The 16,400-nt window shown below is 36.7% G+C and overlaps 1 protein-coding gene across 7 annotated transcripts in view; it reads left to right on the top strand.

Annotated features, from left to right (window-relative positions):
- The window catches only part of NFAT (NFAT nuclear factor), a 284,245-nt gene that overhangs the window by 228,935 nt on the left and 38,910 nt on the right, over positions 1-16,400 (top strand). For 6 of the 7 annotated variants that reach the window (XM_067785265.1, XM_067785263.1, XM_067785261.1 and 3 more), the window contains 6 exons: positions 2,502-2,876; positions 5,640-5,783; positions 5,856-6,138; positions 6,199-6,355; positions 9,636-9,874; positions 9,943-10,141. In XM_067785265.1, coding sequence (XP_067641366.1) covers positions 2,502-2,876; positions 5,640-5,783; positions 5,856-6,138; positions 6,199-6,355; positions 9,636-9,874; positions 9,943-10,141 — 1,397 coding nt within the window. The remainder of the gene's footprint in view (positions 1-2,501; positions 2,877-5,639; positions 5,784-5,855; positions 6,139-6,198; positions 6,356-9,635; positions 9,875-9,942; positions 10,142-16,400) is intronic. The other variant, XM_067785267.1, reaches the window with a different exon arrangement.

Raw genomic sequence — 16,400 nt, 5'->3', positions numbered from 1 at the left:
TGTATTTGCGCAAAAGGGTTGGTCAACGTTAAATATGTTTCGCTTGTGCGCATTGAAAAAACTAACAAACGATCTTTACTTGTTGCTTGCTAATAACATTCGTCAACATAGCGACCGACAAACACAATCGATGTTACTGCGTCAAATGCTCAGCGAAAACTAAACTAAAGAGAATAAAGGCCGCGGCGCTCTGACATTTTTCATATAGATGCGATTAACACAAGCTTATGTATTCCTATAACATCGCCACAATCAACCAAGATGTTGCGTTTGTAAATATGAAGGAACTTCAGACTTGGAAATTGAAGTTTATCACGCCTTACCCATTCACATACAAAATTTCGCGAAGCACTGTTATAAACATTCTCCCTATACAACAAAATACTCGCTAACATATTTTGTGTCGTGTTCGATTGTTATATTGCAGTTTTTAATTGCGACAAATGTTAGAAAATTTACCAACCAGTGGGAAAAATAAATTCACTTGCAAAGTGTGCGAACACCCTTAGCCATAGCAAATGTCAAATTCTTCTTCTTATGATTTGCTTGGAACAAAATTTGGGAGTTGGCTAATTTTCAATATTACCGTTCTCCATAAAAAATACGTGCAATCTACTCGTAATGCATAAACTTGTGTTAAACTCATCTATATGAAAAACTGCTTATGTGTCGGAGCTATAAGAATACGTGTGAATTGAGTGTGCACAATTGTGCCACTATTTGCCGATGTCTGATTTACACGCACACTACGGGCGCTATGTGTGTTTCGCGTTGAGAAAACCAGCAGGCCTCTTGCAAACAAACATCTATTTGATCTCGTGCGCAAATGAACGAAGAGCAGTGTTGCCATTTGCTCATTTTTTTTTTTTTTGTATCCAAAAGTGTATAATTCCTGCATAATATGCATTTTCTCATATATTTCTCTTATTGAGAAATTCTTCTTATTTGATGATGCAATCTGAATATATATTTAAAACATTTCATAACACGTTTGAGAATTACCTTTTCATATGTGAATGGAACTGAACAAATATAAGAGTTAAAAAAAATTAAGATAAAAAAAATGTTTTAAAAAACTTCAGAGTTTGACGGTGATCGAACTCGCGTCACACGATCGTAACCGCAACATCATAACCGCTGGGCCACTACAACTGCTTAATAGCTTGTGCCAAATGTTGTATTTAACATTGTAGTGCACACAAATTGTACTGTTTCTTTTTTCTCGAACTTAATTTAAGAACATTGTACTTAATTTAAGAACATCGTTCTCATTAATAGAACATTTGTTCATATTTTATGACCAGCCGTTCTCTTTTCAAGAACATGGTTGTCAGTTCAAGAACAAGGTTATTGTTTGGGAACATGTTCGTTTTCTCTGAGTGTACAATGCTGCACATAGGTATATTTTCAAGTATTAGGCGGCCAAAAACATTTTATTGCCTACATCTTCTTAAAACTGTTTGATAAATGAAAAATTTCAATAAATTGTGTAATTAATCGGTTATATTTAAAAAAAAAAATAGATATTACACTGTGTAACGCTAAAAAATACCTGCGCAGTGAGGCTATTTTTCTTTTTGTACAGCAACAAGGGTGTATCAAACCCTCTATCTAACCCCCTATCTGCAAGTATCTGCAGCTAAATTTAATGCAGTTGGCAAGCTAATTGTGCCAAGTACCATGTTAAAAACTAATTTTCACTTGGACGGATTGGAAACATAACAAAACTGGTTTTGAACACCAAAAATAAAAAATAAATTTTTTTTTACATCCTAAATAAAATCAGTTCTTTATCAATTTATAACTTAAAAATCACAAACATCACTAATAATGTTAGTATTTACCTGAAATATCAGAATCCATCACAATTACTCAATTCAATTGTCTTAAAATATTCACGTTAAAACATGCGATTTCACATAGGTTAAAAAAAAACTATAACACGCGTTTCAGAAATAGCTAAATTTCGATTACTTGACAGCTAATGCCAGGTAAGTAATGGATGGGAATGTGTTGAATTATTGTTCCCCTGTCTATTCTTAAGCTGTGGGAGTGCTCTTTTTTTGTAATTGTGGCAACTTTCATAAATTCAATTATGGCCGCCTAAATGTCTAAAATCTACCTATGTGTGCTGTTTATAGTTGTTGAATTTCAATCAGGGGACGCACTCTAGTCTTCATTAATTTATCTTGTTTTAGTTTCTTTTTTAAATCGCAAACCAACACTTACTGATACATTGGATTTACGCTTTATACATATTTTGCAAATTTAAAAATATGTATATAATCCATAATATCTATGTATGTATGTGTATTTAAGCATTATACTTAATTAAGTTTTAAATCATATGTATGTATGTATCTTAATATAAAAAGCTTATTGACAAACACCAAAACTAATTGCTTCCATTGCTGCCAAACAATAACAAATATGTATATTTTAAAAACAAAAAATACACCAACAACCTGCTGCTGCTCTCCTCACTCACAAACGAAACGCAGATCAACACCCAATAAGAAATTACCATTAAACACTCCCACCGATGATGACGATTATTATGATGATTTTTGTACTACCGATGATTCTGGTGATTATTATCGTCAGCGTGTAAATTCAGATTCAAATAGTCAATCGCATTTGGGTGGTGGAACTTTGCCGCAAGCATCACAACAACCACAACCGTTTGGAGATGATGATTATCCGAGTACTAAAAGAAGAAAGCTTGAAAGTTCTGTAGAACTTGACAATGATGACGCTTGCAGTGAAGATGCTTTTATAAGAAAAATTGCAAGCGCTAGTAATATGGAAGGACCAACAATAGAAACTTCACCACCACCCTCGCTGATGAGCATAACCCATGCAGTGGCACCCACAAAGTAAGATAATGTTTTTTTTTTTTTGCTTTCAATAACACTGTGCGACAAATGAAAAATAAACACGGCGTCGGCAATTACGAAAGAGAGCGCGTGAAAATTTAAATGCTCTCAGTTTTTTACCCACACTTAATACATTTCATGGCGGGAACTATACAAGGTGGCAGCACGGTGACAGCTAATTTGTACTTTATTATTATGATTTGATACATTAACTTCCGGCGCAGTACGATATGGACATTAGTCCAGCGATTTACAAAAACAAAGTATATGGAAGTTTTATTTATGTTTGTAGGTATGTCACCTTGCTGCCACCTTGTATGGTTCCGCCATGATACATTTCTTTAGGTCATCCAAAACGTATTCTCAAGTTATTATTTTTTAATATTATTAGGCTTCTATGCACTGTGACTTTCATTTAGATCTATTTTGCTTGACCCTTCAGCCTATTACTATATGTAGAGGAATTCAATGTATTTACGTACCTTTTCAGGCTTTTTACCCCATTTCAAGTGATTAAGAGTCCCGCCACCTAGATGAGGGTGTCTCTGCCTTTCCAGAGAGAGTCCCTGCCTTACAGGAGCGACGCATTCGCAGTGAATTTAAACCGGCGTTTCATCCTCCAGCTCACCAAGACAGATTTGTGTATCGATATAGATATAACTTATTAGGTGATATGTTGTTGTTGTTATTGTAGCGGTAAGGTTGCTCCCCGAAGGCTTTGGGGAGTGTTATCGATGTGATGGTCCTTTGTCGGATACAGATCCGGTACGCTCCAGTAACGTAGCACCATTAAGGTGCTAGCCCGACCATCTCGGGAACGATTTATGTGGCCACATTAAATCTTCAGGCCATCCCTCCCTCCCCACCCCAAGTTCCATGAGGAGCTTGGGGTCGCCAGAGCCTCGTCTGTTAGTGAAACAGGATTCGCCGCGGATAGGTGAGGTTGACAATTGGGTTTGGAGAAGCTATATATTGCGCTGGCAATCTGAAAGGTTGCGCTACACAGCCCCTTGAATCTAGTATTTTAGTCGCCTCTTACGACAGGCATACCTACCGCGGGTATATTCTGACCCCCTAACCCGCTGGGGGGATTAGGTGATATCGTAGACTGCAGTGTCCCGTGTACTACCTAGTGGGAATTCGTAGGTCCTTCCTGTTTCGATAATGGGTTTGACTGGTATGCTCGTTGCTGGGAGTATAAACAATTTGGCCTGTCTTTGGCCTGGGCATGTCTGAACTGCTTTGTTTCCCAGATACTTATGGTTTTTCTAGTGTGTGCAAGGGCTCTGGACTATATATAGAATTCTACTATAGCACCCTGCTTGGAGACATTCTCTGCCGCAAACTTCTATTGCTTGGATTTCTGTCTGAAAAGTAGTGGGGTAGCGTCCCATTGGTACTGTTTCCTTGAAGTTTGCCACATAGATGCCAGCTCCCGTTTTTTCGTCATCAGGGTCAGTATATGGTGGCCTTCGCCCACCAAACTAAAGAAGCATATTGACTTCACAACAGTATTAAATGTCGCATATACAATTTTGGGAGATAGCCCCAATGTTTTACCATAGAATCGAATGCAGGCGGAGAAAGCGCTCGTTGCTTTGATAAAGGTAGCATCTAGATGAGTTTTCCACGTGAAGGTTCTGTTCAGTGGAACCCCTAGGTATTTTGCTTCCACTGATACAAATATCCAGCCGAGAGTTTCAGAATCCATTATCTTAATTTTTCTTGACTTCCAATCTAACAAATTGAGCAGGTTTAATAAAACCAGAAATTTGTTCTACTTAGCAACTTAGCAAGTCGATACCCCGTGTCACGAAGTCAAAATAGGGCGGAAATCCGCTCATACGTCCAGAAAATTGTAATTGTAATTAAAATATACGAAAATCCGGAAATCGTTGTACTGACGAGGCTTAATGAAATAATTACTCAAGTTTTCTACATTAAAGCCCTAATTGAACTCCATCTTCCATACAAAATACAAATTCTTAATTATCTCATTATTGATTTATTGAATGCCTAATCGAGTGAAAAATCCAGCCGGTTTTGCTTGGTGCTTCGAATTTTATTGTCAATGTAACAAATGACAATCAAAAATAAATTATTTTCAATAAAAAAATTATATTCAAATAAAAAACACGAAAAAGTTCAAAATTAAATTTTCGCTTCATTTGCTGCAAAAGATAACATGACTTTTTCGAAAACATGCACATATTTGGTTAGGTGTAACATCTATGGGTAGTTGCGCATGCATTTTACTTAGATTGTATTTATAGTTAAGAAGGAAACGAATGCTTTCCATTTTAACTATTTTTTGTAAAAACGAAATATTTTTTGGGGCTGCTACCAGATGTTCGCTTAATGAAGCAAAAGGCCCTGTATGAAAAGGGAAACTTAATTATTTCATTAAATATAATTGTGATTCGATTAAGTGTCTGTGTGAAGAAAACGGTATTACATTTTTTTATTCCACAGTTATGTCGCACAGTGTTATTAAGAGTTTGTTTTTGCTTTAACAAAAAAAATTTAGCTTTTAGTATTACAAAAATCCTTCGTACCAAATCTGTCAAAACATGTTAATTTATGCCTTCTTTACTATATATTAAAAAAAATTTATTTCTCTTTAACTGTTCATATCCTGATATCAAACTCTTAACACTCCTTTCGCTTCATGCTCATCTTCTACTAGCTTTAAAAAAAATTAAATTAAAGTTGTTTTAACTGCATTCAAAAGATTTAACTTCTCTTATTTCCGTCTTGTTTCAGACTCATACCAACAGCACCACGCACCATGACTCGTGTGGCACATAAACGTCAACCAGCTATGCCACAAAATACTGCGGTGACTTCATCAAATGGGCGTATACAATTGGAAATTGTCTCACAGCCAGAGCAACAACATCGTGCGCGGTAAAATTTTCTTTAATCATATTTTTTTTAAAATAATTATATTACTATTTCTGCTTTTTCTCCGATTTACAGTTATCAAACTGAAGGTAGCCGTGGCGCCGTTAAAGATCGTAGTGGCAATGGTTTCCCCATTGTCCGTTTAGCTGGCTATAATAAGCCTGCTGTATTACAAGTATTTATTGGTACTGATATAGGACGTGTCGCACCGCATATGTTCTATCAGGCATGCAAAGTTGCTGGTAAAAATTCGACATTATGTAATGAGAAGAAAGTGGATGGTACAATGGTTATTGAGATTGATTTCAAACCAGAGACAGATATGACTATTACATGCGATTGCGTTGGCATACTCAAGGTTAGTACATTTGCTGGCATATCTTATTTTTTACTTTTGATTACCCTCTTTTCTATTTAGGAACGTAACGTTGATGTCGAGCATCGTTTTCCTGATCATCTCGCTCAAAAGAATAAAAAGAAATCAACACGCTGTCGCATGGTATTCCGTACACAATTGACACATGATGATGGTACGATGGAGATGTTGCAAGTCTGCTCAAATCCAATTATATGCAGTAAGTAATTTATATTATTTGGCTATATTATAAGTATTTAAGTAAAAAGTGATGTAGATAAATAGGTCTACAACATATTGAATCTAATTTCGGCAAGGGACTATTAACATTGATACTACTATTCAATACAAAATAATTCATATTTGTGGTTGGAACTAAGTACCGCACGGGCTGCCACTTTGATGCACTTTCTCCTTGAAGTATTTGTTGATGCCTGTTTTTAGGTTATTTGACACTAAATTCGAACTATTTTGTTCGGTCGATGAACTTGATGTTGTTGTCGTTGTAGCAGTGCTTTGCCCCATCCAATAGGTATGACCGATCACAAATTGTCATCGATATCCTCTAACGGGAGTCCAAGGAAACTTGCTGTTTCAACAGGGGCGGACCATAATGAGAGGGGTGTTAGAGGCTTTGGTTCCACATTACAATTGAAGAGATGATTGGTGTCATGTGGGAACACATTGCAAGCAGGGCATACATTTTGTATGTCGGGGTTGATTCCGCATAGGCAAGAGATTAACCTGTTACAGTATCCAGATCGTAGTTAAGCTAGAGTGACTCGCGTTTCCCTAGGGAGTGTGCGTTCCTCCTCTGCAAGTTTGGGGTATTGTTCTTTGAGTACAGGATTCACCAGGCAATTCCTGACATAGAGGTCCGACGCCTGTTTGTGGAGTTCACTGAGGACCTGCTTGTGTTTTTTTGCTTTGTTCTCAGGTGCCGTATTTCCTCATAATGCTAACGGAGATGACTCCTTAAGCCCCTGGGCGGTGTTGGCTCATCAATCAGATGTCTGTTGGGAGTTCCAGGATTCTGGGTATTCAACACGAACTGTTTGGTTAGCATTTCATTTGTCTCACTGATGGGGAGTATAATCGCCTCATTATGCAGATGGTGTTCTGGGGACATAAGATGACAACCCATGGCGGTTCTGAGGGCAGTATTTTGGCAGACCTGTAGCTTTTTCCAGTGAGTAGTCTTTAGGCTTGACGACCATATCGGCGACCAGGTCGATGAACCTGATGTTATCCTTTACTGAGCATTTGGCAATTTCCAGAAGTTCCGTCAGTATATCGCTGTCCAGACTTTTAAAACCTAATACATAGTTGCAAGAGCTGTGCTTTCAATACGTGCTTGGGTCAGTAGGTCTAAAGTTTTGTGTCCTTGACTTGTTAGCAGGGTCGCGGTTCTTGTCGTAGTGTATGATGTCCATGTTTGTTTGATTGTCATATCGCACACTAACTACAAAAGAGTCACAACTTGAAAAAATGTAAATGTTCAGGAGAAAAGAAAAACGGTTTATGTGAAAACGTCTGTAATGTTATACTGAAATCCAGTTTTACAAAGAAGGATACCTTCATTATAAAATGAATTTACGAAATTTTATTGTAACTATTTATTTACGGACAAAATATATAGCAATTTTGAATTATGACTATTTCTAAGAAAACTTACTACTCGTACATTCACAATTATTTCATCAAAAAAGGCACATTTCACAATAATACAAGCAACTTTACTCACCCTTTACGTATAAAAAGACAAAATTTTAATTAATACACAACAAAGGTAAAAGTTTTTTGCAACAAGATAGTCAGAATTTAAAATAATACACTTTATGCGTAAAAAAACTGTTCACTTGTTCTTAAGCACATTGACACAACTAAAAATAGTACTCTTTAGTTGATAGAGCGCAAGCGATGCAATCAACACCAAAACTGGCATAACGGTAATTTTCCAGTTAAAGAAGAAAATAATGACAACGAAATTTAAGGGGCAGTTAGAGATGTGTACTGTGAATTGGTTTATGGAAAAAAACAGATTTTGAAAAATTTTAAGTTGTGACTCTTTTGTAGTTAGCAATACAGCGGTTTGCAGTTACTCGCGGCCTTGGACGTTGTGCCAAAGAGGATAAATAAGTAAGAGCCATCAGTCTGCTACGAGTGGCAAGTAACTCGCTGGAAATCAAAAAAAATTGATTGTTTTTGTTTTTATCGGCCTATTGATAAATGATTCAAGGTTCGATTCGAGCTCAAGGCCAGAACAATAATTTTTTTCTAATTAGTGTTATTTTTTAATTTTTCTAAATTTGAAAAATTTTATTTTGTTTTTGGAATAGTAAGTAGAAAATTTTTCAGACAACCTGCCATAGCTGCGCAGATAGATCCATTTCGAAGGGTGCTAAGCCTTCATCATCAGTACGCTGTAGGCATGCTGCGTTAACCATTTAGCTATACAGCGGTGGTTTGTTTTGACTGGCAAATTTGCTACTTCTATTCCTTTTTACCAACTATATTTATTCAGTGTTGCGACATCTGGTGCAAATCACTGATAATGCTGGATTTTTGTTTATTGTCAATTACTTTGTTTGACATTCCCAAGTGCTCATGGTTTATTAACAATTGTTTTTGTTTTTATCGGCCTATTGATAAATGATTAAAGGTTCGATTCGAGCTCAAGGCCAGAACAATAATTTTTTTCCAATTAGTGTTATTTTTTAATTTTTCTAAATTTGAAAAATTGTATTTTGTTTTTGGAATAGTAAGTAGAAAATTTTTCAGACAACCTGCCATAGCTGCGCAGATAGATCCATTTCGAAGGGTGCTAAGCCTTCATCATCAGTACGCTGTAGGCATGCTGCGCTAACCATTTAGCTATACAGCGGTGGTTTGTTTTGACTGGCAAATTGATGTTTAATGTTTTCTGTGAGGGAAATTTTGAATTCTCTCGCATTTATCCATGCCGTCCGTGTAGACACCTTATGCAAATATTATTTTTGGAAAGATAATTAATTAATTAATTAAATAGAGTTGGAAAAATAAACACAAATACCCCACGAAATGTATAGAAGACATTTAAAAAAAACCTCCGAGTACCCTAACGAATAACATTACGCAAAGTAACGAGTGATATTTATCCTCTTTGGTTGTGCCATGACTGTCTGAGTAAATGTATATGTGTCTGATTTCGAAAATGATTGAAATTTTGAAAAATTTTTCATATCTTCTTTTTTATTTCAAAGAAATCATAATCATTTTCTAAAAGTACATATTTCGAATTTGGAAACGTTTTCAAAATGGAATTTCTTATTTAAAAGAAATGAAGCTTAGAAGAATAGTACACTAAAATAAACTCCAAAAGATTTACTAAACTCTGAAATTATTCAAATTTCAAAAATAACCTCAAAGTTGTCCCTTTTTAAACCTAAAAACAATGTTGACTCATTTGTGAAAAAATGTTAAAGAATACTTTTCAGATAATAATTTTCTCTACATTTCAGCACAACCACCAGGCGTGCCAGAGATTTGCAAAAAGTCACTTAATTCATGCCCAGTCGATGGTGGACTTGAAATCTTCATTATCGGCAAAAACTTTTTAAAAGACACACACGTACTCTTTGAAGAAACATACGAAAGTGGACAAGGTGGCGACACAGCAACCGAAATAAACGTAAATCCACACTTAGGCGGTCCGCTATGGGAGCAAACAGTGTTGCCTGATAAAGAATATTTACAGCAGGCAAGTATTTCAATGAAAAATCAACTAATCCATTATGCAATAAAAACAATTTAATTTTTTTTTTTAAGACTCACCTTATATGCGTTGTACCGCCATACATACATCAAAATATACTAAAACCAGTTACAGTACAGTTGGTAATTATTTCAAGTGGCAAAAAGAGTGAACCACATACTTTCGTTTATACACCCAAGGGTAGCTATTCGACCTTGGCAGCTGCCACAACTTTAAATGCCGCATTACATGGTAGCTTATCCGCGGCGCAAGGTATGTATTTGTTTATTTAAGTATTAGCTTTTTAGTTTCAACAAAGAAACCCTAAAAGAAACAAAAACATAAAATAAAGAAAAGGCTGAAAGTCAAAAGTGTAGGCAAAAAAGACTTAAAAAGTGCAATAAAGTAAAAAGCAGTTTGATTGGTATCTTCTAGAAGATTTATTAAAAAGTATTTATAAAAACATTAAAAAATAGTTAAAAATATAAACTATTTTTTTTTTTAACTAAATAAATCATTAATATATTACCCACGTAACTAGTTTTTTGATATAGGTAGTGAAATAATGAATCTTAATAGTCATTACAATACATTCGAACTAGAAAGCGCTGCGTGCTTAAATTTAAATAATTGAATACATTTTTATCAGGTAGCGAGAAATTTACTGCGATATTTCATGAAAAACAAAATTTATGGCAATAATTTTAACGTTTACGTGCTTTATTTGATATTTTTTTATTTATAATTTGCGCATATGTATGTATAAACATATTAGGGTGGAGTGAGTAAATACTAATCATTTGTAGAACACGAGGAGTGTGTGAACGCTATAGCGCGTTAACAAGGGAAGCGAGACGCCTTTTCAGGAAGAAAAAAGCAGAGGTGGCTGCTAGCCACCAGGAATAACGCCCGAAAATTTTACCAAAAAATTCCACGACAGACGGAAGGTTTTAAGACCGGAGCAAACTATCCCCAGCGGGTTAGGGGGTTAGAATATACCCGCGGTAGGTATGCCTGTCATAATAGGCGACTAAAATACCAGATTCAAGGGGTTGGGGGAGGGATGGCCTGAAGGTTTAATGTTGCCATATAAATCGTTCCCGAGATGGTCGGTGTGTTACCGGATAGCACTCCCCAAAACCTTCGGAGAGTAACCTTATCGGTACAACAACAACAACAAACAACCGGGGCAAACTCCTGTAAGAACGAAAATGGCGACCTTGTAAGTGATGTCCAGAAAGTGCTTATATTATGGAGGGAACACTTCTCTGCTCTCCTAAATGGAGACAGCGATTTGCCGCACAGGGATCACGAACCTGATCCCGCAATCGATGATGATGGAATAAATGTCCCCCACCCGATTATGACGAAGTCAGAATAGCAATTAGCAGATTGACAACGAGGCGGCGGGCGCTGGTGGATTGCCTGCGGAGCTATTTAAATAGGAGCTGCCCCCCGCCACAAAACTTATACGGTTGTGCAAAATGACGTTGAACAACACCATCGCTCTGGAACAATATTCTATAAAAGCGTGCATTTACTGGCATATGCTGATGACATTGATATCATCGGCCTAAACAGCCGCACCGTTAGTTCTGCTTACTCCAAACTGGCAAAAGAAGCGGTAAAGATGGGTTTGATGGTGAATGAGGAAAAAACGAAGTACCTGCTGTAGTCGAGCAAAGAGTCAACGCATATGCGCCTTGGCAACCACGCTACTGTTGACAGCCATAATTTCGAAATAGTAAAAGACTTCGTTTATTTGGGAACCAGCATCAACACTAGCAACAACATCAGCTCTGAAATCCAGCGAAGAATCACTCTTGCTACTTTGGACTAGGTAGGCTATTGAAAAGTAAAGTCCTCTCTCGGCAAACGAAAATCATACTCTACAAGTCACTTATCTTTCCGGTCCTGCTATATGGTGCAGAAGCATGGACCATGACAACATCAGATGAAGCGGCTCTGGGAGCGTTCGAGAGAAAAGTTCTTCGAAAGATTTATGGACCTCTTCGCGATGGCGAGTACCGAAGAAGATTTAACGATGAGCTTTACGAGCTATACGCAGACATCCACATAGTCCAGCGAATTAAATCGCAGTAGCTACGCTGGCTGGGCCATGCTATGCGAATGGAGGATGACGCTCCGGCCAAGAAAGTGTTTCTATCGGAACCCGCCTATGGAAGCAGAGGTAGAGGGTGGCCCCCACTCCGTTGGAAGGACCAGGTGGAATCGATTTAAACTCCCTTGGTGTGACCAATTGGCGCCGGTTGGCAGAGCGAAGGAGCGACTGCCGCTCACAGTTTGACGGACATAACCGTTTAAACCGTTAAGCGCCAATTAAGTAAGTAATATAAGCAAATAGTGTTCGTACTGAGTTGTCCGCCTATTATATGTATATTCATTTCGAAAACTTTCCTTGCCATCTCATCAGCAAATTCTTTTCATTCAATATTTCTGTGCCAGGTTACCCAACAAAAGAAGACAGGTCAGATGCCAACAAAATCTTCGCATGATATCCGATTGTATTAAGCAAGATTCTAATACCTTTAAGACAACCTGGTTGTGAACGAAATCGTGACATTGGAATCGGAGACTTCTGTCATGGAGACATTTTGCTGCTCTCGCTATGACATAAACTTACGCATGGAAGATACTGCAAGAGTAGGGAAGTCGGTAAGAACGATTGGGCTGCAGATGATTTAAAGTCAGCTCTACCCCGGCTCCCTTTTTCATTTTTGAGCCATCTGTGGAGATTGTCATGTCCCTACTCCTTCCTCGTAGGAGTCAAAAACTGCCATGATATAGTCCGTAAGGGACATATACGGCGGTAGTCACTAGTTCGCCCCGAAGGGCCGTTTGCTGCTCTAGTGTCATGCTAGAGCTCTCCTTGATCTGGTCATAAGGTTTCTATCCACAAGTTAAATCCTGACAACTTAAGATAATGAAAATGCTTCCAACACATATTTCAAAATGCATTGTCAGCTCTCCAACTACAACCTAGAATTCAAACAGCTCTAAGCCAAGAACGACAGAAAAATTCTTATTTTTCCCTTCCCTGATATGTACATATACATACCTACATATGCTGGGAACGATAAGTCTTATTTATTGCTGATTAGTAACAATTTTAATCCTTGCGGCGTCCTTTCGAGACGCCTAACTTTTCTATCTTCAAAAATTTTAAAATGTTGTGACCGTTATATATGAAGCGTGGCAAGAACATTTTCATAGGTAGAAAAGTGGACCTTCTCGGAGAAAAAATGATAAACAAGAATTCAGCTTATTACTCATCAACAACATTGGATACAAACTTTAGAAACAAAATTTCAGAGCCTTTTTCTCGATTTAAATTTGACAACATTCATATTTTACTCAAACGTTTTTTTTTATATTTGTATGATACAAAAAAACCAACACTTAAAAACACAAAATAATATAAAAGATAAAAATATCGCAATAAATTATACTTAGTCTCTAAGATCAACGCTAAGAAAAAATAATAGTTTTAAGCCTGCAGTTTATATATCAGTTAAATTATTTAGAAAACTATATACGTATATGTATATGATAAGACACTAAGCAAACAACAATCAACTAAAATTACCATGGAAGTCCTATAAGCCGTTGCAGCATTTTAATATTTTTACATACAAATTTTTAAGTATTTCTTCCTTTTTTTGCTGAGGGCATACCTTAATACAACTTACATCTTTAGACGCATGAAAGCGGAACTGAGCATCGAGGGAGAGCAATAGTTTTTCTCATATTTTTTGTTTATTTGAAGTGTTTCTCTCAGCAACATTTTTAGCTGCAGCCACCGCCAATGCCGAATTTAATCCGGACAACTTTGATGTATGCTTGTTGTTGCCCTTAAAATTCGAATATTTTTGCTACGCTATTGTGTTACGTGTACATAATTGAGAGGCTGTATTCTACGTTTTCATATTCCAATTTCGGTAGTCGTTTTGTTAAAATATTTGATTTTTCTTGTTATTTTCTTGAAATTCTTTTAAATTGTTTTGTATGTGTGATGTACGTTTGTAAGTTCAGAGTTTTCTTGATTATATTTGGCTTGCGGTCGATCGTCATCGCTGCTACAGGAAATTACAAGTCTACCGCCTCAGCACACAAACCAGATTCTTGACGCAAGGGGGTTATAGCTACCTTAAAAACTTAGGATTGCGCGCCAGGGTTTCAGCTACCAAAGGTTGTTTAAGTCGGTGATCTATGTAAGTCAAAGTTTTTCATTCATATACGAAAAATGCACTGGGCATTAAACAACAAGATCTAATACATATTATAACGAATTTAGGGAAATTTCGCTTATTCCAAATCTTCTTTGGAGGGCAATTTATATCTTTGCTTAATAATTATCATTTTTCTTGGGTTTTTTGCAAATTCATCTAAAATTAAATCTTTTATCTCCACTTTGCATTTGTACGTCAACTGGCTGTTGATTTAGAAATAAGTGTGCTGCCTGTGCTGCTTCCTTATGTACATTTGACGCGGCGTGGTTCTTGCTGTATTCATGTATATTCTTATACTTCACGAAAGGTCGAATAACAAAGGAACTTACAATCCCACGTATTTTTGTGGTTTAAATAAGACACAATACAAACAGAAAGTTCCTTTTAGCTTGCTTGAATATATCATCCATGGTTTATACATTTCGAGCCATTTATAATTAAACTTTCGTTGTAAATGCTCAGCATCAGCTGAAAAATCATAGTACGCCGGTGGTACCCAACAGTTTAGAAGGAGACCCCTTTTTTGGGAGAAAGTTATTGAACTTCGGGCATTGACCCATTCCCCAATGTCATTGTGATGATAATTTACAACTCCAATATTGCTTGCCACAGGTGATTCCGCTGGATATTCCACACTCTGATCAGAACTAGTTGGGCTATGTCTTCTTTTTGAAGCTGTATTAACAAATAAGGGTTATGGTCTAATAATTAAACCTTAACTAATAAAAAGATACTTACACCCAGAGGTGCAAAAAAACTTTCTTATATCCATAGCTTATATTTTATGTTGCACTTGCCAAAAAATTACAAAGAGTGATCGCAATTGTCAGCTGTTTTAGCTATTTACGTGTGATCGATGGTTATCGATATTGTCAGAGATGTACAGCAATAGGTGCGTTTGTGCACTTTGCTAGTACAATTGAAGGGTCAAATGCATTTGTCATTCGAAGTTATCAAACCAAATCACGATTAATTGAATTTGGCTGATCAACTTATGCAACTGCATGAAAACATACCAATTATTAATTGGACTTTTAAAAGCTAATAAAAACTTCGAGATCTCTGGTATTCTAGGAATTCTAAAAAATGATTGTTGTTGATGTTTTAATCCGTTAGGGGTGGGAGGCCAACGGCCTCCCTGCCCTTCCCCGGGAACGCCCTTGTCTATGACCCGATTGACATTTCCCACAGCCCTTCCAGTTCCATGATTATACGTATGACGGTCGGTGTGTCCTGTAGGTGAAGGAAGCTTAAGGTTTTCTTGTCAGGAGAGTCATGCATTTGTTAAGTTAATTCTATATATTTTTCGTTCCTTCATCAATATGTGAATTTTGGGTATATGCAAGTATAGTCAGAACCCTGCAAAAATTGCGAGTAATCCATGAATGCATGTATGGAGTACTCGCTATGGACCAAGTGAGTGCTCCAAAATTAACCACAATTCATACAAAAAATATGGTCCAATTAACATTGCGATGTCTTAGGACTGGACCATATACTCCAGCTCCGCATTACATCAGAGTAATCCATGGAGTATCCACAGTCCAATAAACATCAATACAATATGTTCGTGTAAAAACATGAGTTGGTTCATTACTGCATTACAGTGGAGTATAATGGTATGTACTCCAGTGGACCACATCATCCAACGATTTTTGCAGGGATATGATGCTTTTCAGTAATAACCCAGCTACAGCATCACTAGCGGCGACATCAATAAACAGTTTCGAGGAAACATTTATTGGCTAAATATTAAGTGGTTTATGATTCGCTATCTCATTAATAGCATTTACTTCAAAACCATTCAGGATGGGCATTGGACCCTCAAAAAATTGTTCAATTTCTTGACTGAATTTCACCGATTTAGACAGCACTTTCTTAGCTATTCCTGCAACAACAAGGACAATATGCATTTACTATATCAGTTAGACAGAAGAAAATTTTGAAATTATACCATTGAATTTGAAGCTGAGGAAAAAACAACTATAATAAATTGGATATTCAAAAATGGGAGAATTCAATTATCAACCAACTTGCAAACAACGATAATAAAAACCAAACAATGCCATTTTGCTTGAAACAGGACCCGCCAATACACCATAAATAGGCAGATTTTTCATCGTTTCAGGTCTTTTTGGTCTGATTTTAGGATTGAAATAATAGATCACCAAAAATAACAAACAAAATTACAATCTCAATAAAAACAGACGAGCACGTAAACCTTCTTTACTACATATAACTTAACCACCACTAAACAAGGAAAAAAATACTCTAATATGATG

The sequence above is a fragment of the Eurosta solidaginis genome, chromosome 4 (genome assembly GCF_040869045.1).
Source record: "Eurosta solidaginis isolate ZX-2024a chromosome 4, ASM4086904v1, whole genome shotgun sequence".
Taxonomy (NCBI): domain Eukaryota; kingdom Metazoa; phylum Arthropoda; class Insecta; order Diptera; family Tephritidae; genus Eurosta; species Eurosta solidaginis.
The sequence above is the reverse complement of the archived record's forward strand: the minus strand, read 5'-3'. Positions and strand labels throughout refer to the sequence as shown.